The sequence below is a fragment of the Coloeus monedula genome (genome assembly GCF_965178545.1).
Source record: "Coloeus monedula genome assembly, chromosome: 1".
NCBI lineage: Eukaryota > Metazoa > Chordata > Aves > Passeriformes > Corvidae > Coloeus > Coloeus monedula.
The window spans coordinates 143,419,809-143,445,708 of record NC_138781.1 but is presented as its reverse complement, the minus strand read 5'-3'; the positions used below and the strand labels follow the sequence as shown (position 1 = coordinate 143,445,708).

Here is a 25,900-nt window from a genome sequence, read left to right as displayed (position 1 = left end):
GCCCCAAAGGGTGGACTCACATGCTCAGATGGAGCAGCAAATTGTCTAGAACACTCACTGTTTTCCCCCTTCTGACTTACTTCCCACACATAGATACAGGCTGCAAGGAGTCATACAATTTCATATTAAATATATAAAGTCATGCTTGGCATTAGTGTCACTCATGACCTTAATGTCTTCAGCTACTGATCCTAAATGAGGAGCCTTCCTCTCACCTCTCCACTCTCTACTTGTTTCCAGGTGTCTGGTGTGACTTCAAACAAACTCATCACCAGAGTATTGTTTCTCTGAGGGTGGTACAAAAGTGACATTCTTTCTAGAGGCTAATGTGAGGGAAGGAACAAGCCTTCATCCAGCAGCAGCTGAATCTTCCTGTGTTCAGTATTGATCAAATAAGCATGCCTTGTTAAAGCATAATGCAGCTCTAGGATTATTTCACATATCTAAGTTTAATTTATTTATTCAATTACACAAGATGATCTGTCAGAATACAGTGGAAGAAATAGTTCTTTACCTTTTGCAGTTTATGTGGTGTCATAATAACCACTGGAGAAATAGGATAGGCTCATATTTACTTGAGGTTGCTTGTCAGTTTTACATCTTCATACAGAAAAAGTATATCAATAGAGCAATCAGCAAAGATCTGAATATCAAGGAAAGAACAATAAAAGTGTTAGTGACTTCAACAGACTAGGAATTTAGTGCCTTAAGAGTGTCATTTGCAAGCACACAGGACACAGTTTATATCCTTTGTATTGTGATCGAGATGCAAGCTATGTAAATAAGAATATTTGGTTTATATTTGACATGCTATTGTAAATAACCATACAGACTTTGATTTGAAAATAAATATCCTGTGTAGTCTTTAGAAATAGATAACATTGTTTTGTGCTAATCTAACTTTTACAGGTTTCCTTTAACCTTTTTGGTGCTTCGGCCATTGGTTTAATGGCTTGTACAGAGGTTATAGGAGAAAAAAATGCTGACATGCCACACACCAACAAATATGCACCAAAAAAGCACATATGCACAGTGATAAAAGTGATCTTTTTTTTTCCTATTATTTAAATTTGTCTTTCAAGACCTTAATGATGGTGGGATAAGTTAGTCCTTGAAGTATTTTAAAAATAAATAGGGCAGTTCCGCTTACTGCAGTTGTTCTTTTTCTCCAAATACTTTAAATTTTTTTTTGAGATTATAAGCTTAGACACAAGAGAAGGTCTATTTAATTTTTTCAGAATAACTAAACATGAACATTATGTTCTCTTGTAAGAGGTGATTCTATTTTTGTTCAATGGTATTTTAATTCTTTACATCTTGATTAGAGTAAGTTAGAGATTGGTTTATGAATCTGCTACATGCATTTTCTGTGTGAATTAAAAGGTGAACTTTCTTTTTGCAGTCAAAACTTGTGGATCCAATCTTCAGGGACCTGGAGGCACTTTCACATCACCCAATTTTCCATTTCAGTATGACAGCAATGCTCAATGTGTGTGGGTCATCACAGCTATCAATACTAATAAGGTAAGTTTAGTAGTCTGGCTTTGCTTTAAAAAAAAAAAAAATCCCACAACCCAAAAAACCCCCTACCCTCCCCCCCTAAAAAAAACCCTAAACCAACCAAACAAAAGCACATGTAGACAACAACATTTTTCACTAATATGATTTATCTCTGCAGTCCAGCTTTTGTACTAGGTGCATTTCAGACATTTTTAAGAAATGTCAGATGAGTGTGGACAGGTGATAAAACCTCGTGTTTTCCCTAAGATTGTTTTACTTTTTGTATGCCAAGTACATGCTATCATGTTTTTATGTGATTCTCTAAATTAATTCCCAGAAGCAACTATCCAATGGTATGAGGCAATGTCATGGGTCCACTAGTATTTTGTTACAACCAGAAGAGCTACTTTGTGTATAAGACTTTTTATATCATGTTTGGCCTTCGACTGTGTGAGAAATCACTGAAGTTCTTGAATTCACTTTCCCTTCATGAGGAACTATCCTGAAGATGTTTATTTTATTGTCTGAACCACTGTATTAAAATCCCATATACTTTATGCCTACACTTTAAAGCAAAAGTACTGACAGTTCTGATAATGCCAGATGAGTCAAAGTAGAGCAGTAAAGCTAAGTTACGACACCAGTTGTCTTTAATTTCAAGAACTAGACACCTGGCAGCAATGGCTGTATTCTATTTCCAGGTGTATCATTTTGTCTGAACAGAGTGTAATGGACTTGTTTAGACGTAATAGAACACAAATTAGCTGTGCAGATCAGGAATGTCTTATAAAAGACTACCAACATCTGGGTTTGCTGGTACAGGGATATATTCTACCTCTAATTTCTGTTTTATATTGTCATCTGCATCACACTCCATTAACTGATCAGACAGGCCTAGAAGGCCCACTTCTTTGCACCTGAGTTCATCAGAGGACTCAGTGAAAACCTGACTACATTTCAAAAACCATTTAGCTACACTGATGTATTTCTCACTCTAATTTTACAAAGTCCTGTGTGGAAGGCATCCTTATGTTCCACTTTGGTAGAAGAAAAGAGGATATTTATACAACTGATTAGAATTTGATAATAAAGATTATAAATGTGTTGGGGGGGGAGGTTGTCTGTTTGTTTGATCCTTGTTCCAAGGACTGCTAATCCAATTTATAATCTATAGATCATTTAAAAAGTATCAAGAGTCCTTGAAAAATGATGCAATCTCTGTTCCACAGATGGGCAGAAAGTTCAAAAGTGATAGTTAAGATCCATTACTCATTCCAAAGAATTTTCATATTTTTATTTCTTTAATTAAAACTATTTGTGAGCAAGATTAAATCTGTGTACACATCTAGAATTTCTGAAAGTTTTGTCAAATGTGCCAGCTGATAGAATTTAGTATCTTACTATTTGAGGAAATGAAAGACAGCTACTTCACTTTGAACAAGTTCTCTAAATGGCCTGAAAATCTCCACTTAGCAGTTGAATGAATTTAAGAGCCATAGACATATTTTGCATTATATGGTTTCCTTTCTTAAATGCACCAAGGGCATGTCTACATAACAAAAAAAAAAAAAAAACAAACAAACAAAAACAAACAAACAAAAAAAAACAAATAAGATTTTAGACATTCAACCAATGGTAGAACCAAAACTTTAAGCTCACAAACTGGCCCCTATGCACTGGCAAGTCACAGGTGCCAGCAGGATTAAAATATTAATAACTTAGAGATTGTTAAGGATTACACTCTGTTGGTGGTATTCATGTCTTAATGATGCCTTCCTCCTTCCTCCCTGCCAGTTCACAAGGTGGTGATGCAGTGTTATTTTCAAAACCTCAGAACTTCATTTTTACCAAAAATATTTTTACAAGAATATTCAAAATCATTATTCCTCAGTATTATTTTCCTTACAAATTTCCAGTTTCTGCATTTAAAGAACTGCAGAAAATTAAATGAACAAATGCTTTGTCTCTGGTTGTCAGTGTGGTTAACAGTTACAGAATGATTGCGGTTGGAACGAACCTCCAGAAATTCTGTAGTTGAACTCCCCTGCTCAAGCAGAGTCACCTAGAGGCAGCTGTCCAGACAGTCTTTGAATATCTCAGAAGATGGTGACTCCATAACCTCTCTGGTTTAGTGCTCAGTTACCCCCACAGGGAAAAATTGTTTCCTGATGTTCAGAAAGAACTTCCTGTGTTTAGTCTGTGCCCATTGCCTTCAGTCCTGTCACTGGGCACCGCTGGATTGGTTTCATCTTCTTTACATCCTCCCATTAGGAGTTTATAGATGTTGAGATTCAGTGATCCTCTTCTTCTTTAGGGTAAGCAAGCCCAGCTGTCTCAACCTTGTATGAAAGAAGTTCCAATCCCTTAATCTTCTTAGTGCCCCTTCACTGGACTCTTTTCAGTAGCTGCATATCTTGCTAGTACTGGGCAAGTGCAGTTGTCTTCCTTTCTCTCAAAATATTTGAAAGAACAAGTTATTCCGTATATAAAAATTCCAATTCTAGTGAAAGTAAAATTGACCCTCTCTTTAGTCAGAGGTCATGACTGCTATCGATCAAATAAAATGTCCTTAAGTGTTATTGTACACTGATTTTTTTTTTCCTGAAACTGTAAATACTGCAGAATAGCATATGACCATAACATGAAAACTGTTCTAGTACCTGAATGATAACACCATATAAGCATACACAGTTTTAATACTTGGGAATGGATCAAAACTCATAGGTTTAACCTCTGCTGGTTCCGTAAAATACTTCAGTGTATGCATGCTTCAGTTTGATTTGATTAGTATGTGTGTTTTGAGTTTATTTACAAGCTAAGGTTTCAGTAGCAGGGATGGCTGTAGGGGTGACTTCTCTAGGAAGAGATCAGAAGTTGCCCTCATATCAGACTGAGACAGGTCTAGCTGGCTCCAAAACAGACCCACTACAGGACACAGCTGAGCAAATCAGGCAAGCTCATGGCACCTCTGTGATAACTTATAAGTAAGGGCAAAAAACACTGTACAACAGCAGCTGAAGGAGATGAATGAGAATACCTGAGAGAAATAACCCCACAGACGCCACAGGGAGAGCAGAAGGAGTGGAAGAAGGTACTCCAGGTGCTGGAGCAGGGATTCCCCTGGAACCTCTGCAGAGTGCCACTGATGCAGGTTGTCCCTACAGCTCATAGAGGTCCATGGTGGAACAGAGATCCACTTGTGGTCTTGCAGGACCTGTGTCTGAAGAGGTGGGTGTGCCTGAAGGAAGCTGTGACCCCGTGGAAAACCCAAGGGAAAACAGGTTTCTGGCAGGACCTGTGACCCCATGGGAGGACCATACTGAAACAGATTTTGAAGAACTGCAGATTGTGGGAGAGATCCATGTTGGAGAAGGGTGTAAAGAACTATTTCCTGTGGGAGGGCTGTGACTCTGGAGCAGGGAAAGAGCACGAGGAGGAAGGAACAGCACAGATGAAGTGTTACAAACTGACTGCAGTCCCCATTTCTTGTCCCCCTTTGCCACTTTGGGAGAGAGGAGGGGGCAGAAGAGTGAGGAACAAAAAAGTGAATTTGAGCCCATGAAGAAAGGTGTTGGGACAGTGGTGGGTTTAGTTTTGTTATTTGTCACTTTCCTACTCAATTTTTAATTGTCAGTAAATAAAATTAATTTTCCCTAAATTGAGTTTGTTTTGCCCATGACAGTAATTAGTGAGCAATCTCCCTGTCCTTATCTTGACTCATGGGCTTTTTTGTCCCATTTTCTCATTCTGTCCTGCTGAGGGGTAGTGATAGAGTGATTTGGTGAGCATTTGACAGCCAGCCAAAGTTAAATTACCACACCTTTCGTATTTATCTGTCTCCTCATTTATTTAAATACTGTGAAGATATAGTGCAAGAGTGAAAACAATAATTAAGAACAAGTCACTTATTTAAAATTACGTATGAACTTTTAGATAAGGCCAAAACCAGGAATCCCCATTTGTTGATGGTACATTAACATTATACCAGTAATAAGTGCAAAGAAGTAATGTTAGCTTAAGCAAGTAATTTTATTTCAAAGCATAAGTTGGACACTCTTTTCTGAATTTCTGTAATATACCACTGAAATTTCTATACTCTTGAGTTAGATTCATCATGGATAGATTTTAGTGCTAGGAGCTATATTATAATAGCTTTAACATTGCCCAGAAAATACTGTTCTTTGCTTGGTATTGGTTGGAATAATTATAACTCTTTGATATTGCAATGAAATGCATATACACAGGAATTATGGAGTTTTTAAACTAAGGAATAGATAAAAGGTTTACAATGTTATCTGGAACAACATTCAGATCTGTTTATAGTTTTCAGCAAAGGTGTCTAGCATTGATTAGAAGAACCTAAACTTGTTGAGGTTAAAAGAAAATGAGATCATTTTATGAGTTAGATCAACTTCTTTTTATGATATAGTGAGAAACTTGCATGTATAAAGTCTTTGATTATATCATCAGTGGTTTAATGTGTTTAGTTTTGTTTCATGCTAATGTTGCCTTACTGTTCTGAACACAATACTTCTGGCCTTGCATGACTGCTAGAAGGCATACTAATTGGGAGAAATAATGGGCAAAACAAGTATTAAACCAGTTTATGAAGTAGAACAATAGTGGAGAACTCGTATCATAATTGAAGTGAAGGGTCCAGGGGTGGATTTTTTGTAATTTGTTCTTTTGTTCTGTGTAGTGATGATGTTATTTGTGGATTTGATGTAGGGAACTTTTTCCTTCTTTTTTGTTTAGTTAGGTTTTTTTTTGTTGTTGCTCTAAGTGAAGATTGTATGTTGAATATAGATTTTAATGATGGTTTGTGCCTTGAAATCAAAAACCTCACAGATGTATAAATGAAGATTTTCCATTAAGAATTATTTATAATGACTACAACAAATAATGTGATGGTATTCATTATACCATGGCAATATTTACAATGTTTTATACCACAGCATTGATGACCACCAGGACTTACTGATCCTGCTAGTTCAGAGCTGCTACTTCTTGCATCTTTTGCAACAAAATAGCTCAGAAATTGAGAATTTTTAAGGGAGAACATAATAAATGAAAGACCCTGAAAGGCTCTTTAATTCTAGTGTAAATGGCTTTATCCAGGACTGAATCTAGCTAATTTTCTCCCTAATTGAATTCAGAAATAAGTTTGATAACAGCACCATATAGATGAAAGAAATATTCCCCAGTCAGTTATCTGCCTCCTTAGCTTTGTACTGCATTATAGTTGTCTCTTGCCTCATACAGTTAATCAGATATACTTTTCATGCCCAAGCCTTGTTGACAGTGGAGTAGGCCCAGAATTAAAAACCTCAAACATGGACAGAGATGACAATGAGCTTACTATTGAAAAGTAGAATAAAAATTGTTTGTGAAAGGAAGGTCATGTGGATGGAGTAAAAAATAAAACTCACTGATGAAGGTGCACTGACACATCTGATGTTATCAGTGAGATGGCCACATTTCCATTGTTCTTTTGAATGTTTTTTGCATTCTTATTCTTATATCAGGATCTTGTTCTCTGGAGTTGATCTGTTTAAGAGAAAACAACTAATTTTTTCAATTATTAATATTATGATTAGAATAATTATAATCTCTGATGTACAAAGTTCTGAATGGTGATTAGTGGAGGAAGAAGAGTGGGCAATTGATACCTAACTTTACAACAGTGAAATATCTGCGACTGCCTGTATGGCATCACACCAACATGTTCTTTAAACCTCCCAGATGGCTCATACCTTGCTTTGTTGCCCTCTTAGGAGGGCTGGTTGAAATTCTCAGTGAGGATCAGTACCTGCACGTGTAAGGCTTCTTCAACAATATATGATGGAGGTAATTCATGGACTGTTTCCCCATTTCTGGATTGTCTTAACATGGTTTCCATATAGTGTTTTATACACACTACTGAAGTGATTGTTGTCACTTATATCCATGGCTAATCTGGAATCAACTAGAGCTTTTTTGATCAAAAATAGCAAAGCTATAGTTCCAGGGATCTACCTGAAAGAACATTCAAGAAAATCATGCTTTTATGTGGAGCTCTGAAGATGCACCAAAATTTAAAATTCTTTACTTGTCCTCAACAGTGATGCATATATTGTTAAATCCTTGGGTACCTTGAAAATGTTCTTGTGAATATCTGCACAGAAATGAGAACAAAGATTTCTCAGTTTGGACTCCATTTCATTAAATCTCTCACATCTAGTAAGGCTAATGATACCTGAATGTCTTGTGGGATATTGTATAAACTCATCAGTTGGGTTCTGGACCATGCTATGCATTGCCAGTAATTTATTCTGATGTTAAGTAATGGGATAATTTTATGTTTACACTTTGAGTAGCAAATCTTTGTATTTTCAAGATTTAATTCCCATCTCCTCCCCCGTGCATTTTTTTGTACTTCTTTTCTCCTAAAAAATTAAAACCTCTTCTCATTTCATTGTTTTATACAAAAAAAAAAAAAGGAAGGTAGGACTAAAAAATGATGAATTTTAAATTACATGCCAGGCTAAAATACCAGTGAAATCTGAATTAGGGCTAGAGTTAACCAGAGTTCAAGTCTTATGAATTATACTTGCTGATTTTTTTCTAATCCACAGTGACAGAAACACTGTGGAAAATGTCAGTGGTAGAATGACAGACCTTCTGACAGAACTCAGCCAGATTCACACCACATATCATTCATTACCAAGCATCAAGAAGGAGAAAAATAAGCAAAAGGGTTCCTTAAAAAAAAAGGCAAGCTGTTTTTTTGGGTTTTTTTCAGAATTGTAAGAAGAAATTAAATATGCGAGCTGACTGCTAAATTTAGATGGATTAGAAATCTAGGTCCTGGTCTGTTAATTTTATATGACAGGAATTTAAAAAAAATAAATTTTACATGTATGTTATCTTTCATTTGTCACCATCATGTTCTAAATTTTATATTGAGTGTATTTCAAGCATAAGTCTTCTTACTGCTTGCATAAATATAGTCTTTAAAATGCATGCTTTAGAATATAGGTTTTTGTAAGTTTGACAGTGTTCACATTCTTATACTTTATCTATTACATTTGGAAATAATTTTGAAGTCAAGAATGACATGCCTGAGAGCTGGGAGGTAGCTGACTTTTGATTTTGGCTTTAAGGGTTTTTTTAAGTATTATTTTTGCTAGGGTTTTTTAGGGTTTGGAGTTTATTTGTTCATTTGTTTTCTTGGGGTTTTTTGTGGATGTCAATTATCTGTTAGGAAATCTGTAATCTGAATTTTGTTGCAGTGGCAGAGCGTACTGTAAATGTTTAACATCTCTTTCCAATTGCTGTAGTCCTTTACTTTTTAAGAAACTGTTGAAATAATTCAAAGTATCTGGGAAACTCCTCACATGACATTTTCTGCAAGTCTGGAGAATGATACTGAGGGAATAACTTGCAACTATTACTGAAATAATATTAAATATGGTTCTCATTTAATTACTTTGTATTAAAATAGTCTTTTTTCACTATGTTTTTATATTCCATTTTTCCCTTCCTCCTTCCTCATGTCATTAAGTTGCTGTTTTCTTCCTGCAAAAAAATGAATCTTTTAATTTCTGAGGTTTTTTTGCTTTTAGGCCAAGCCAAAAATAAGCAAAACAAATTTGGGAAAGTGCTGAGTATTTACGTTTAATTCTCCACAGCTGTGTTATTTTGTTAACCATGTCAAAACTGTCAGTGGAACATATCCTAAGCTTGCTGTTAAGCCTAAACTCAGTTGCCATCCATATTTAATCAGGTTAACAGTATGAATCTCATGCAGGCAGGGTGCGTCAGCATGAATTCAAAACCTCATTTTATAAAGTTTCTTTTGGTCAGGCTGTTGGAACAAACCACACTGTACCTCTTTTTGCAAGCAAATGCCTCATACTTGGCTTTTCCTAAGCCTAGTGTGAAGCTGTACTGTGGGTGTTGCAATCAGTGACATGATTAGAAAGTATGAGCATACTTAAGCTCACTCTAAACTATATATTTTAACCATAATTTTGTTCTCCATTCATGCAGATTAAAAAGGTTACTGTTGTATTTATCAATAATAGATAATGCATTTTTATCTTATATGAAACTAGAAAGTGTAAATATATTTCAGTTCTGTTCATAATACAACAAACTTCTTTGTAGTAGTGTTGGCTACACTAGTCTTCCATATTGTTAATGTACATTTTGATCCAGTTAAAATATCTGAGTTACATATATACTATAATTAAAAAATCTTAGAAATATATGTGGACAGAGGGGAGATTCTCTTAGCAGAATAAGAGTATAGAAAGGAATCCAGCTATTCCTATAATGGGAAGTTAACAGGTTTGGCTGTGAGGGAACAGAATAAATTTTTGAATAAGAAAATTTGGAGTCAGGAGGTATGTGCAGTTGTAGAGCAATAAATGGCTTGTCGTTCCATCCCAAAATTTTGCTATAGCTCTTCATTACGAAAGGAGGACAGGTTCATTATCTTAATTATTGTAAATTTTTTTCCTGCCATGTCTGTGACTATAGGAGTGATGTTTCACATTCTGAAAATATGATCTACCCATAAGGAATGGTTGAGATTGTGGTTACTGCAATAGCTGAAACAAAAGCAATTATTTCTCTTTGAGCCATTAGCAATATTAGATTCTAGCCGTTGCCTGTATTTCAGCTATTAATTCCACCTTTTGATAGAACTTTTGATAAAATTAAATGTTAAATTTGAGTTTTAGTTCTGTTTGGCTTTCTATAAGTTCCTAAATTGGGTCTCAGTTATGTCTCCCACCACTTTTGAATGCAAACATTTCCTCTTATTTTACTTACCATGAATATGCACACCGAAACTAGAACTTTTAAAAAGATATAGGCATATGAATAAGAGACTTTGATACAAAATTTCCAGTGCTTGCACTGTGAGCATTTGAGATGCTTCAGTCTTTTTTGTTTGATGATGTTTTGGCACAGAGACTTGTCACTTTTCTCCATGGTTGAGTTCACTTGGTTGCTCTTGCGAGTGATCTTTACAGGATATTGTTCTGCTCAATATATATCTTTTTTTGTGAAACTAGACTGGGAAATAGAGCTAGTGGTAGTTTGTTTGTTTGTTTTCTGTTTTCTGTGAAGGGACTCCTTCAAAGGCTCATGGTACCATTCTATGGTGTGTTAATATCGGCTGCCAGATGCCCAGTTTAGCGGGGGGGGGGTCCCGAGTGCAGGGGAACCAGCCAGAGTAAAGACACAAACACTGATACGATTTGAGCATCGTTCTTGACTTTATTGTTTACTTTCACTAACTTATATCTACTTTGCAAAGATTCACGCCCTATTCCCACAAGACGGCCTCTGAGTAGCGGGGGAGCTGACCAGTGTATAACTTTGCCAAGGATTTTCAAGGCTGCCTGCTGCCAGGTGTCTTCCACGCCTGCCTGCAGCCTGAGACCAGTTCAGGGGTTCTTCCTCAGCAACCCTGGGTTGGCCAGACTGTCCTGGCGTATCATATGCCCCCATTCCACAAGGAATCCCTCTACACATCCCCCGTTTTCTTTTTGGGCAACCCAGGCCTGGTCGATGATCTTTCGCAGCCCCGCTTTAATGCAAGAAAAAATACACCCAAATACTATTAAACCTAATATAACTACAAAAAGCAATCGGCAGCCTTCTACTACCAAGGTACGCAGCCATCCGGTGATACCCAGACCCTTAAGCCAATCTCCAATATGGTCGTCTCTCTCCCGAAGGTTTTGCAGGCCCCTCTGGAGGTCAGAGAGGTGCTTGTGAATTGAGACAGAGTGGTCAGAAAGATTCATACAGCACATACCCTGGAAATCTTCACAGCCGTGGCCGTGGGCTAATAGTAGAAAATTAATGGCTGCCCTATTTTGTAATACTACATGCCTAACACTAGTAACATCTGCGCTTAGCTCGTCAAACATCTGCGAAGGTATGTTTAGCTCATCCCTCGGAAGTCTTGTGGGTTAAAATATGGGACCCTGATTAAACAGGTGCGAAATGGGTCCCCTGGTGTGGCCAGGCTCAGACACATGGAGTCTTGCCCTGTTAAATCAGGTAGGGTGACCCACATGTTTTGTCTCTTTTGGATTGCTGTCAACATTGTGCGGGACCCGGTTAGGATGCTTACAAGAAGCAAACCTCTCAGAATGTTTGCAGGCCCAGAGCTGCTTGGTCGCTTCCCAGCTCTCAGGGGCCACCACATGCTGCCGCGGGACACGAACCTGTGTGCTACACTCTCACCCTAACACTGCCACGCTCCATACTGCCTTCACTTGATCTAAATGGGCGGACAGCCGATCGAAGATGTCCGCCAATGCCCTTGTCTCAAGACAGCCAAAACAATTCCCCACTCTACCTCTGTGTCTGGTGCTATACCCAAGAATTTACGCAACTCCCTTTCTTGATTCTGCCTTTGATCACAGTCCGCACAAGGCAGGCACTTATACCACCCACTTTCTAACGTTAGCTCCCAGAGCAGGAACTGTGAAGGGGTTAACAACAATTGTGCGATGCTGATGCAATCATTAGGACACAGGACATCTGCTGTAAAGATAAACTGCAGGATGCTCTGTGTAGCTTCGGACTGTAAGCCATGTGTGGAGACCATTTGCTTTGCTTGCTGCAAGAGCTTCTAGTCATGGGGTTCCCACTTTGCAGTGTCCCCCTGTATCTCCCAGGGCAGGCCAGGGCATCTACGGCGTGCGAGTCTCCTTCAATGATAGCATCACAGATAACTCCATTCCATCTCCTTTGCACTGGGTCAGTCCTCACCATTGGGGCTGATGGAGGCGATGGCTGCACCTCCTCTTGCAGGAAGGGAGGGGCCGTAGGCACTGTGCCTGGTTCTCCTTATGGGAACGTAGGAGTTCTGGTGGCTATCTTGACCAGTGGGTCCACAGGACGCCACGGTGCTGATGGTATGGTTTCGCAAGCCTTAGATTCCAGCATGTCCTGACGCGTAGACAATTCAGAAAGCTTCTTGATTACTTCACGCATCATCTCTCGGTGGTTCTCCTCTTGGGGCTGACCCCTGGCAGCCCTGGCTGGCTCTGTCTCTGCAGGCGACAAAGCCGTAGAGGCTGCTTCACCGTCGGACGATGATCCACTGTCCGGCAGAGGGGGGTGGTGTGCTGCCATTTTCAGCCAGGAGCTAGGACCGCTCTTTTCTCCTCTGCTTGTCTGCACCCCGCCCCCAGGGTCGGGAGCCTGCGCTTCCGCCTTTGCAGCCATTTCTCCCTCAGACTTCGGAGGGGTAACTTCCTTCCCCGCCAGGTCCAGCAGCTCCCACAGCGAGCGGACAGATGCTGCTGTTCCCCTCATCAGTCTACCCGCAGTCAGCCCAAAGAATCACGCAACCCTGGACTCTGCCCTGGTCTCTGGCTGCCGCTCTGTAAGACCCCCATCTCTTTCCTGTCTGGGGCCGCCACCCCCCAGGGCTTCCATGGCCACCACGGCCACCTTCCTCTCTGCTTTCATTTCTGCGAGGGTGTTAGTCACGGCTCTCCAAGTTAATCCAAGAGCTTTAGCTTCTTTACCTTCCTTTCCACCCTCAATCATGGACAGCCACAGTTTGTTCCCAAGTTCCCACCATGCTTTGGTTGAAAACAAAAGCGAAGTGCATTTCAAAAATCCTTGTTCCCGGACCCACGTAATTAGGGTATAAAGATCTCGATCTTTTACAGTCTCGCCTCTCTTAGAGAGGATACTGGCTAGGAGGCGAGTTCCTGCCTTGTACTCCATAGCTTCTTACCTGCAGGGACTCACTTGGCCGCACGAGCTCCAGTTTCCGGCTTCACTTGGCTTTGAGACCCTTCCCGTTCCGGCTCCCCAGGCTCCAACACTGATGTGATGATTCGCAGTCTTGCCGCATTCAAGCGAAACCACATTTAAGCGAAAAACACACCACATTTAAGCAAAAAAAAAAAAAAAAATCACTCGGGTCCCTGTTTGGGCGCCAGGTTTAGCGGGGGTGGTCCCAAGTGCAGGGGAGCCAGCCAGAGTAATGACACAAACACCGATACAATTTGAGTATAGTTCTCGACTTTATTGTTTACTTTCACTAACTTATATCTACTTTGCAAAGATTCACGCCCTATTCCCATGAGACGGCCTCTGAGCAGCGGGGGAGCTGACCAGTGTATAACTTTGCCAAGGATTTTCAAGGCTGCCTGCTGCCAGGTGTCTTCCATGCCTGCCTGCAGCCTGAGGCCAGTTCAGGGGTTCTTCCTCAGCAACCCTGGGCTGGCCAGACTGTCCTGGGGTATCATATGCCCCTGTTCCACAAGGAATCCCTCTACAGCCCACTAGGCTGTTCTATAATGCTCCCTCCTCAACAGGACAGGTGCAGAAAATATGAAGGAGAAGCTCACAGGTGAAGATATGGACAGAGAGATCACTCACTAGTTATTCTAGTATGCAAAGCAGACTCAACTTGGAGAAATTAATTAAATTTACTGCCAAATAAATTAGAATAGTTAAAATAATAGTTAAAATCTAAATCAGCCCCTTCCTCTCACCCTGCAGTGCCTCTGCTCCCAAAACTTTACCATGTAAACCCAAGACACGTTCAGAGTACAAACTGAAGGTTTGCACTGAGACTTAAGTCACAGTGTGATTCCTGTGTTTCTGTCCCTTTCAGGATGTGTGGCTGTCCATCAGGCGAGGCTGACATCACTTAGTGACCTCTGCTTTCTTTTGGAACAGATGGCTTACTCTCTGTGGGATTAAAAAGGGCTGATTTCTATGCTGGATGCAAGGATATCCTTTCTGGGTAACTACTGAAAGGAAGAACTGGAGCAGGGGCAAGTCCCTTCATATGATTGCAATCATCTTGCTATTTGAGAATAATAATTTTTTTCTCTTTGTAAACTCTGACACTGAGCTTAGTTTTGTGAGGAAAGGATGAGCATGATCTTTTCATTGTGGTTTTGCAGATTAGTTGATCTTTTTCCTGCACAAAAACATTTTAGAGTTTTCCTAAAATATTCCTTTGAAAGGAAAAAAAATATATTGATGGCAATGCAGCTGAGAATAGTATTTGCCTTCTTTGCAACAAGAGCACATTGCTGGCTGATGTTCAACCTGGTGTCCACAAGAACCCCCACATACAATTCTGCAAAGCAGTTTTCCAGCTGGATGACCCGCAGTAGGTATTGGTATGTGGGGTAGTTCCTGCCCAGGGACTTGACTTTGCGCTTCCCTTTGTTGAACTTTGTGAGGTTCTTAATGGTCCATTTCTCCAGACCATTGATGTCCCTCTTCATGGCAGCATGACCCTCGGCATATTAACCACTATCTTCTTGCTCTTGTGGCAAACTTGCTGAGAGTATGCTCTGCCCTGTCATCCAGATAACCAATAAAGATATTAAAGAAGACTTGTCCCATTGTTGACCCCTGAGATACACCACTAGTTACTGGCATCTGACTAGACTTTGTGTCACTGATAACCATCCTCTCAGCCCAGACTTTCATCCAGTTTTCAGTCCACCTCACTGTCTGCTCAGCCACCCATCAACGGCTTGTCTGTTAATATCTTGACAATGCCAAAGGCCTACATGAGGCCCAGGGAGACAATATCCACTGCTTTTCTCTGGTCTACCAGGCGAGTCATTTAATCATAGAAGTCTATCAAAGTTTGTCAAGCATGACTTCCCCTTGGTAAAGCCATGCTGACTACTCCTGATGATTTTCTTCTCCTTAATTTTCCAGGAATTTTTTCCAGGATTAACTGCACCATGGTAGCAGTAATAGTAAATAATATTATACCTAGTATAAATAATTTAAATAAAATGATAACTAAGTCTTACAATAAATGATTTATTCAATATATTTTCCTGCTGAAACTGTTCTTCTGTAATCAGATGTATGATAACACAATTATTTTGATGAAGGGACCTGCAATTCTATGGAAGATTATGGAGGTAAAGCCGATCAATCAGACAGCAGTATTTCATTAGCTTGTACCATCAGATATAAATGCACATCATTTACTTTCTGGGAAGTAGTCAAATATCCTCAGCAAAAAAGCAAATAACCATCCTGAGGGCATATGAGGACACTCAGATGCAAACAGGATGTGTTTTCTTCTCCTTGCCTAGTTTCACTTCTACCAGTGACAAAGGCAACCAGAGATCATTAGCAGTCTTTGGGTAGCTTTTTTCTTGCTAGAGAAAAAGTGAAAAATGGAAAAAATAGGCATCTTGTGAATCTTTTTCAGTGAAGTGGATTCCTTGCTATTGCTAGTATGTTTGGATCATTCATACCATGAGATTTTGCCAGATAATGTCTGCAGAAATGGTAGACCAATAACCAGTGTCCTGGAACTAGAAAGGTGCCAAGAATTTTCAAGTTCTAACATTTCTTCTCTTGCTGTCTTCTAGGTACAAATGCTATTCGTATACCATCTTAAATTTAGTTACTAACCAGTTGTTTCCTTCAATGTCTAGATCAAAAGTTTTATCTTTTTTTCTAGTAGCTTAATAAAAATAAGAGAAAGTAACTTAATTTTAAGTACAACTGCTAGTAATTTTTATAAGTAGAATGTGACAGCATTTGCAAATATTAAGATATTTAATGTGAGAAAAACATGGAAAATCCAATCTGAAATAATTGCCTAGAGGTTAATATTCTGTCTCCCAAGATAAAAGTTATCTAACAATTTTTATTGTTGGGAACATGATAAACAGAAACTTCAGTGAAAGACAACGTGTTTGGTTAATGATTTATTTGCACTCATTCATTTCCCTTTGGGGAAATATTGAAATTATTGTAGAATCCTGTATTGCTCTGAATAATTAATCTCGGAAACTCCTATAGTGAATTCAAGTCAACAAAATATAAGTCATACTTATATACAAACAGAAAACTATAACAGAAAAATAAAAAAACCCTCTATGCTGTTAATTTAACATGCATTTGTTCTCAGGACAAGGGAGGACTATCCATTTGTTTTTAACTATAACTGCTCCAAATTAAAGGATTCAAAATGATATAATATAATAATATAAATTTATGTGACTTAAGTACATTTCAGTTGCCCTCAGCATAGATATCCATATATAAATGCCTAATCTCACTTTATAGACAAGACAAATAACAAATAGGTACTTCTTACCTGTTTGATCTAGTGTGAATTATCTACCTTTTGATGAAATAGATTACACTCTTGGCAGGTTTTTTCACTGTTTTTGAAGAAGCCTACATCAAATACAGCTGCTTTCACTGTAGATGTCTACACTTAAATATGATGAATTTCCAAGAAAGGAAGTCAACAATAAAGTGACTATCCTTTTCAACTGGTGAGCATATATCACGTGTAATAATAATGAGCATTTATCTTGCAGCCTTTTTTTCTCTAATGTTCTGTGAACCTCCAGGTTTTCTTCTGTCTTTCTCCCCCCCACCTTTCTTCTTCCCCCCCCCCCCCACCCCCCAACCTTTTTCGTGCAGTCTGACACTCAAAGATTTAATTAAATTTGAAGGGACAGAGGTGCTTACGATTTAGGCTGTTTCAGTTTGGATTATGTTTTGTTCATATAATATGTAACTACAAAAGAACCAATTAAACTATTCTTATGTTACACAACAGTTCTTAGATGTTAAATTCATGGAAGGATGTTTTAATTCATATTCATTTCTTAATATTATATAATATATAGCTCATTTAATCTGTATCTTAGCTTATACTTAACTACTCTTGTAAGGAGAAAAGATTCATAACACCTTTAGAAACTTCATCATTATTTTACAGGTCGAATGTCCCATTTTATGGAGTGAAAATGTTACTATACATCTGAAAATTTTGTTAGAGTTACATTTGCATTGGAAAATTCAGGATAACGGGTGCACATATAGAAGTACATGCAACTTGGTATCTTTACACTTTCCCTTCAGCAGTTCTGAAGAACATATACTTGCCTCTGTTGCACACCATTCTGCTTTGTATGTTTTGAAATTTTTAAAAGTTGAGTACTTTGCCTGGAACACTACTTTCTTTGAAAAATCTTGAGGGAGCTAATTTTATCAGGAACTAGATACACATGTTGAACAACTGTCTGGAAAACCTGTTGTCTGGAACACATCCTTTTGAGCATGTTCTCTCTGGAAAGCTGTAGGAAGTTCTCAAGGTAGTCATTAACTATTCAATAAAATCTTTTTCCATTTTACTTCTGAGCTGGAATTTTGCCCAAAGAGTGGGTTCTAAAGGATATATTCCAAGGCACAGAAAGAAGGTACACCTACTGAAATTTGTTAGAAATTAGATCTCTGCCCCAATGATTCCTTTGAAAAAGTTCTTACAAAGTAATTGGAGACCAAAGTACATAATTATAATTTTCAGAAAGTTATTTTTTAAATAGGACTTTTTGGTTTTTTTCTGTAAAGACTGGATAATTATTATTAGTGTTACTGCCTTTTATTACTATTTTCTTCTGGTTTTATAACTTCAATTTAAGTCAGACATTAAAAGTTAATTGCTTTTGGGTTTATAAATAGCAAGAGCAGACCCAGAGGTAGAGAGACTGTTGCCTTCTGTTTATCTACTTTTGTATTTTTTTGTAGAGAATAAAGAGTGCACAGGTCAGCATATTTTATTGCAAATACTTTGGTTTCTTATATAGTGTGTATATGGAAGAAGAGAAAATAAAAGATTCCTTTTTCCTCACAGTAGTGCATAGGGACATAGTTAATAATATCCTCTGAAACAAAATTCAAGATATTATTAGCTTGTATCAGAACAATTGTAGCTGATGTATAAATACCTGCTGGATTTATCACAAATGCTACTATAAAGGCACAAAACTTTTATGGACTACTGAATATCTTTTTCTAAAAAATAAAATTATTGTAATTATTATATTGACTAATTTTAAGATATTCTTCTCAATTCTGAAGTAATAGAGATACATATCTGGTATCATTAGTTGACTCATTATGTGTAAAATAATAGATCAAGAATGGTGGCAAAGTGCCTGAGATGGAATCTTTGAAATTTGCTTCTTGTGCCTTCCAGAACCCACTTTTTATAGTATAATCCTTTTATCCAGAATCTTGTAGCTCAGACATATCACTGGTGAAATATTTTTGTTCGTAGTGTTGTTCCCTGATGTTCCCTTGTCATTTGAAAATGTTTTCTGATCCCTCATTTTTTCTATTCAGCTTTGAATGAGATTGTGGGTCAGTGGATAAATGCAATAAATACATAAATATATTATAGCATGATGACTGTTTATATGCATCAATAAAACCCATGGATCTTATTTCATTTTTATTAATGCTTTAATCTTGCTCTGGGAAACTGGAAAAAAAGACTTTACTGGAATATATAGATCAAGAAAACTACTTGCCCCTGTGATTCTGATTACTATGCATCTACTAACCAGATCAATATCACGCTTTAGTAATGCTAGTCTGATTTAAAAATATGTAGAATATAGTAATAAATCATCACAGCTTTCTCTGAAGTGTTTATTCTTATGAACAACAGACTAAAAAGTAGAATTACCCTAAGGTTTTACTCTAATGTTAAACTGATTCAAGGATGCCATCCAACTTTGGTCTTCCATTTATAGATTTTTCAGAAAAATTAAGAAAGACACTGTTAGATAACTGGTAAAAGCAGAATTTTTGGAAAGTTTATTAAAAAGTTTTAAGTTATTTACTCACCTAAATTTCAGTTTTTATTTTAAAAGGTTCCAGCATCATCAACTTTGAATGCTGATATCAGCAAAACACATTTTCAGTATTCTAAAGGGAATAGTCAATTTAATAAGCACTGCAAGTCTGACTGACTTTGAGTATGATCAAACTGAAGCTGATGTTGTAAAACAAGGACTCTGAAAACATAGCCCTAAGACTACTTATTTTCTTGCTTGTTGGCATATTTAGAAGGACTTCAAGTACGTTTTGTATTGTAAATTGTGTGTGTACTTTGCATGTCAAAGATGAATTTCCATAAAGTATACAAGGTTTATTTTTACAGTAGAAACATATAAATCCTTGTACACTACATATTTAGTAAATTAGTTTCTTGTCTCTTGCATGTTGGATATTGACAGCTCTGCTGTTTCTATGTTACTTTGCTCTATTTTTGAAAATTCCCTTAAAGTTAAATGTCATCAATATCAGCTGACAAGCATATTTGTTAAATAAATGGAAAGTTTAATTTACCACTTCCAAAGTTTGTGCTGTAAATCATGTTAGGTTATGTTAAGCCTAAGTTTGAAATGGGTTGTGTATTAACTGGTACATCCAGCTTGTTTACCTTTTAATGACCTGGAGTTATGAAATACTTCTTAGATACTATAGAGTCGAGTAGCCATTAGCAACTGGTTTTAACCCTCTTCCAGCAGGGGTATGCATGGTAAACAAAATGATTTCCTGCCTCAAGGAATAATATTTTACTTTTTACTATACATAAAATATGCTTCTAGTTGGTGATTGCTGTTTCTGATTTTGATTTACTAGTGTCAATTTTGCACAAAGATGAAGCATTTTCTAATTTTCTGTTGAATCAAAAACTTCTAAGAAGAAATCCTGGTAATACACCCACAAGAATAAGATTATCAAATGTAAAATTTCAAATTTCTTATAGCCAGTTGCTATATTTTATTTTTTTATATAGTCTTAAATTTTTGAAATTATTAATGACATCACTGCTTCTTATTGTCTTAAAACTGTGACTGTTTCCCAGAATCTGATACAAGACAAATGTAGACTAATCTATGCTCATGTGGCTTTATAGAACTACCATTTTCAGTGTCTTACCTATCTCATTATCACAGTTTTACGTGACTTACAAAGAGAGTGAGACAAAAATCTTGTAATTAAACATCCTTTTCTGAAAAATATTAATGGAGAAGAAACAAGTTAGAAACTTTTTTTTTTTTTAATGTACATCTCTTTTGATCAAAAGTAAAAAAAAAAAGCTCACTTTATCTCAGAAAAGAATTTCAGTGTAGAAAAGTGAGAGATTTTATCAGAGCAGCCAGATTACAACAGAATCATCAATAATTTGGGGATTCCCTAGAGACTAGTGGAAAGATTGAAGCTGAAGCCTATTATTTGAACAAGAAAAGTAAATTTGCTTATTTTTTCTTGTTCCACAGTATTCCTTAATGAGACAGATGTTTTTCAGGAAGTTCTCTTACTTTTTATTTGTGAGCATTGTTAAAAAAGAATGACAAAAATCTTACATTTCTGCAGTGAAATAAAGAAAACCATTTTTTGTCATTCCTGATTTAAAAAAACATATCTTAAAACTTGTATTTTCCTTAACCTTGGTCTTCTCTGATGAAATACACATCGCATGGGATAATGTTGAGTGTGCTAAAGAAAACTTGTTTTACCTTTCTAACACAACTTATAAAGACAAATACTTGAATTGCAAAAAGAAAGATGGCTTGTATCAATTTAGTGGTACTCAACTAATATAAAATATCTAGGATATTAATTTAAAAAAATATCACTGTTGCACTTACCAAAAAAAAAATCTGATAATGAGATTAGATTTCTTCGTGTGTTTAATGGAAAACAGGATTAAGATTTCTGATCATGACTTAGTTATACAATTCTTCCGCTATCTCGGTTTTCTTCTTATTATGAGTATAGTATTGATGGTTTTGCTACAATGTTATTTCAAAATGTATTTCACTGTTAATAAGTGAAATATACTTTCAAGTTGAATTCAACTTACATTATTTGCCCATGTTTTATTGTGGAGTCTGTTCTGTTCTGATGTAACTGAACATCTAATTGCACAGAATTTAAAAGTGGACCAAAAATGATGGCTTTTTTGTTTGGTTGGTTTGAGGGTTTTTTGTTTTTGTTTTTTGTTTGTTGGTTTTTCAAGTACTGAATATGTGTCACCCTTAAATTTAGTTATGGATTTCAGTTTAAATTCTTATGTCTAGTCTTACAAATTTTGTGGCTAGAACAGCACAAAATGTACAGAATATTTTTTTAAACTAAGAAGATTAAGAAGATTTATGTGTGGTTTTCTCCTCTTTACTCAATTAGAGCAAATCAGCTGCTTGCCTACACAATTTTCCATGTCCTTTCCATCTGCCCTCTCTTAACTCTCTGTACTTGACTACAGTCCCTGGGGTATGACACACATATATATATGTACACACATGCATTTGTATATGTGAATGTGCCACACTGGCTGTTCCTCAGTGTACTTATACCATCATTTACAACTGTAAAGGAAAGTGTTTCTCCTTCCTTTGGAACAAATTGCAATCCTTGGAACATACATCAGTTTTCCAACTTGCCTGTACTGGCTTTTGCTCATAGAAATATATCCTTCTTCAATTCCCAGAACCCCAGTGTAACAAAGTAATATGAGCTTTCAAGGACATGATAATAATCCATCATAATGGCATCCACATCTTTAAACACAAATGGTCTCAGCTCTCAATTATAACTGTAATAAAAGACAATTTATTGCAGTATTAAAATTACTACATATAAGTATTCTGTCATTTTTATCTATATGAAATTTTGAGGAACTAAAGACAAAGTTACCATGATTAATACATGGGTGGAAACAATGTGCTTTCCCTTCCCTTCCCTTCCCTTCCCTTCCCTTCCCTTCCCTTCCCTTCCCTTCCCTTCCCTTCCCTTCCCTTCCCTTCCCTTCCCTTCCCTTCCCTTCCCTTCCCTTCCCTTCCCTTCCCTTCCCTTCCCTTCCCTTCCCTTCCCTTCCCTTCCCTTCCCTTCCCTTCCCTTCCCTTCCCTTCCCTTCCCTTCCCTTCCCTTCCCTTCCCTTCCCTTCCCTTCCCTTCCCTTCCCTTCCCTTCCCTTCCCTTCCCTTCCCTTCCCTTCCCTTTTTGTTCTAAATCAAAAAATGCATTCTTTTATTAAAATACAGATGAAATTTTTATCCTTCAGCAGAAATATGCATAAAGCAATTTAATTTACAGGATATTAAGAATGGCTATTCTTCTGATAGTTGTATTTTACTCAACTTCATGAAATAAGAAAATTACTTTTGCCTTTGATGCATCTTTGTCCTCCTTGAGCCAGATTATAGATGTCAGGAGTAAATCATATTCTTCACCTTCACTGAATTTACTCAGTGAGGTACAATTATTTAGTTGGTATTTGAAGACAGTCGTATTGCACAAAATCCAGTTAGTTATCCTGCCCTTTGAGTATATAGTAATCAAAATGTAATGCAATTACCCAGAACTGTAATAAACATGTAACAACTACATAAATAAGTGAAATTGTGGCACTTCGAGGAGGTCAGCAGAGTGATGATACCTAAAAGTTATTATAATTCATATTTCATGATCCAAACCCTTGGAGTTAATTACACTAATTTATTGTGAAATACATTAAACTTACATGCAATTATTAATTGGAAGATTGGTTTTATTTACATTGCTGAAAAGTTTAATTTACAGACTCAAATCTCCAGTACATTTATTTATTTATAAAATATATTTACTTACTTTATTTACTTATTTTATTTATATATGTAGGTTATTCAGATAAATTTTGAAGAATTTGATCTGGAGATTGGCTATGACACACTGACAATTGGTGATGGAGGAGAAGTGGGTGATCCTAAAACTGTGCTTCAAGTGTAAGTCTTTTGCATTTACAGTTTGTATACATTGGAGAATGTCATTCATGTGTTTTGCTGAGACTAAATAATTATTAGAATCGGATAAATCTGAGCAAAAACTAATCTCGCTGAGCTTCTAAATTTACTAAAGGTGACAGTTTAAGTACACTGTTATGTGTTTACTGTTCTGAAGTCAGAAAGAGATGAAGTGGACATCACAAAAGAAAAAGATGAGCTAGAATCAGAAATTTGAAAGACATGGTACAGACACTCATGGATAGACATGTAAATTTTAGGGACTATTGTGCTCCCTTTGTGTGTTCTCAAATTAAAAGTGTGTAAGAACATAATTGAAAATAGATACATGGGCAACTTGTGCACAAACTTTTATGGTCTCCTAGCAAGGTTATCATGACAAAAGATGTACTATAACATCTTGACTTTAATTTGCTTATTGACTATTATGGATAACTCAGAAGAGAAAGTTAACATAGTGAAGAAAATTACTACAAAGAAAGGCTAAATAGGGTGTTACCTAAACCACATGTTGCAAACCAGCATTGAGTATTGAATGAGATTTTTCTCATTCACAGACATTTTTCTAGAATGTGTGAACCCAGATATATAGATACATAATATTCTTAACCATCATTGATTAACTTCAAAATCCATATTTCTCAAACACTTAGCTTGTGGCAATAATACTAACAACTGTCTCAAGAAGACAAACTCAGAATTGTATTACTTAGTTTGTAAAATTTTCAAGACAGTGTTATAAGTCAGCGATTCTGTTCATTCCACAGTCACTTGTAAATATGCAGAACACTGTAATTAGGCCTTACTTATAATTCATCATTTTATGTAACTCTAGTTCTAGTCTAAATAAGTCAATATCATGTAGGAGAAATTAATGTCTCTTAAAGTTCATTGTATTTATTTTTTTCAAATCTGAGTCAATTTTATTAAAAAAAAAAAAAAAAGTTACCTAATGCTTAAAAACCATGCTTTGCATGTAAGGGATTGTCTGCTATTTAGAAAACGTTTTTTAAAGGCCAAATAATATTTAGCTTTTAATTTTAAATAAACTGGCCTTTCTGCAAGTACCTGATGTTATCATTAGTTCAAATGATTTAGTAATTGAAACACAGATAAGAATGTGATACAAGTTTAGTACAGAATATATTTACATAACAAAAGAATAACAAAATTAGGATTCCTTAGAATGATATTCCCTGCAGTATATTTATTGGAAATCTATTAAAACAATTTTATATATTTCAGTTTTCCATTATTCACCATAAGAATGATATCAAGAATTAGTTTGAGTACACTAAACCCAAGGTCTGACTCTCTTTCTGTCCTAATTTCACCTTATTAATATTAGTAATTGCAAAACTTCAAACAGAACATACATTTTTTCTAAGATTTACAGATTTTTCTAATGGAATACCCTTTATATTTATCATCCAGAGGATAGATTATCTGACCTTCTATTTTTAGTTGTTTTTGTAATAATTCTATCCGTTCTGTTTTATTCTATTTTGTTTGACATCTTTATCGATGGTCTGGACAAGGGGTTTGAGTGCACCCTCAGTCAGTTTGCAGATGACACCAAGTTGGACAGGAGTGTCGATCTGCTGGAGGGCGAACACAGAGCTGAAGCTCACGGGTCTATAGTTCCCTGGATCTTCCTTTCTCTCAGGAGTGGTTTCCCTCCTTCCAGTAACCATGTGATGGCCATGACTTTTTGAATAATGGAGAGTGGCCTGGCAACATCAGCTAGTTTCCTTATGATCCTGGGATGCATGTCATCAGGCCCCTTAGACTTGTGACTTTCCAGTTTCATCAAGTGGTCTTGAACCTGCTTTTTGCTTACAGTGCGAGTGACCTCTCTCCCCCAGCTCCCATGCACAGGATCAAGGACTTGAAAGAAATGGGAAGCCTGACAGCCAGTGAAGACTGAGGGAAAGAACTTGCTGAAGTACCTCAGCCTTCTCCATCTCTGTTGTCACCAGCTCTCCCCTCTTGCTTATCAGGGGGCAAACACTCTCTTTGGCTTTTTTTTCTGACCAGTGTCAGAAGGATTGGACACTGTTCCAGTGTCAGCCATTGGAAGAGGCTGCCCAGGGTGGTGTTGGAGTCACCATCCCTGGAGGTGTTCAGATGTGTAGATGTGGTGTTTAAGGATATGGTTTAGTGGTGGACTTGGCAGTCAGTGTTGGTTTAACTGTTGTACTTGATGATCTTAAAGGTCTTTTCCAACCTAAATGTCTGATTCTAGGATTATTATCAATGAAAAGACCACCATTTGGCCAGGTATGTATGGTGCAATTGCTTTATGACAATTCAGTCTCTTAGTGGATTGCAGATGAGTTAATTGCTACTACTAATCAATTTGAGAAGTGTGGAAGTACTGTAAATTCTACTTTTTAAGCAGTACCAATCATTCAAAAAATATTGCTGATAATGCTGGAGTTCAGTTTCAGCTATTCTTAGATTCCTAAACTATGTGGAATATTCTCTCTTGTGGAAAAAAACTTTATTAAGTGCAAATTCATAAGTTCTTATTAAAGTTTAACTAAAGTATTGTTACTGAATTACAGTAAGGCATTAAGGCAAAGTGCAATAATATTTTAAATTTTGAGTCATGTGGTAGAACAGTCTGTCCAGATTGTATTTCATTGAAGATGTTTACATTTTATAAAATGATTTCTGATGATGTACCTTAGGTTGGGGAGAAATGATGGAATTACCCTATTAAAAGTGTCACAAACATAAAAGAATCCTGAGTAATTTTTTTTTAAATTAAAAAAGTTAATTAGA

At 36.8% G+C, this 25,900-nt stretch overlaps 1 protein-coding gene across 3 annotated transcripts in view; it reads left to right on the top strand.

Annotated features, from left to right (window-relative positions):
- Positions 1-25,900, top strand: part of CSMD3 (CUB and Sushi multiple domains 3) — a gene marked incomplete at both ends in the record, with an annotated part of 604,245 nt that overhangs the window by 274,204 nt on the left and 304,141 nt on the right. For all 3 annotated transcript variants that reach the window (XM_082293775.1, XM_082293774.1, XM_082293773.1), the window contains 2 exons: positions 1,403-1,524; positions 22,992-23,095. In XM_082293775.1, the coding sequence (XP_082149901.1) occupies positions 1,403-1,524; positions 22,992-23,095 (226 nt within the window). The remainder of the gene's footprint in view (positions 1-1,402; positions 1,525-22,991; positions 23,096-25,900) is intronic.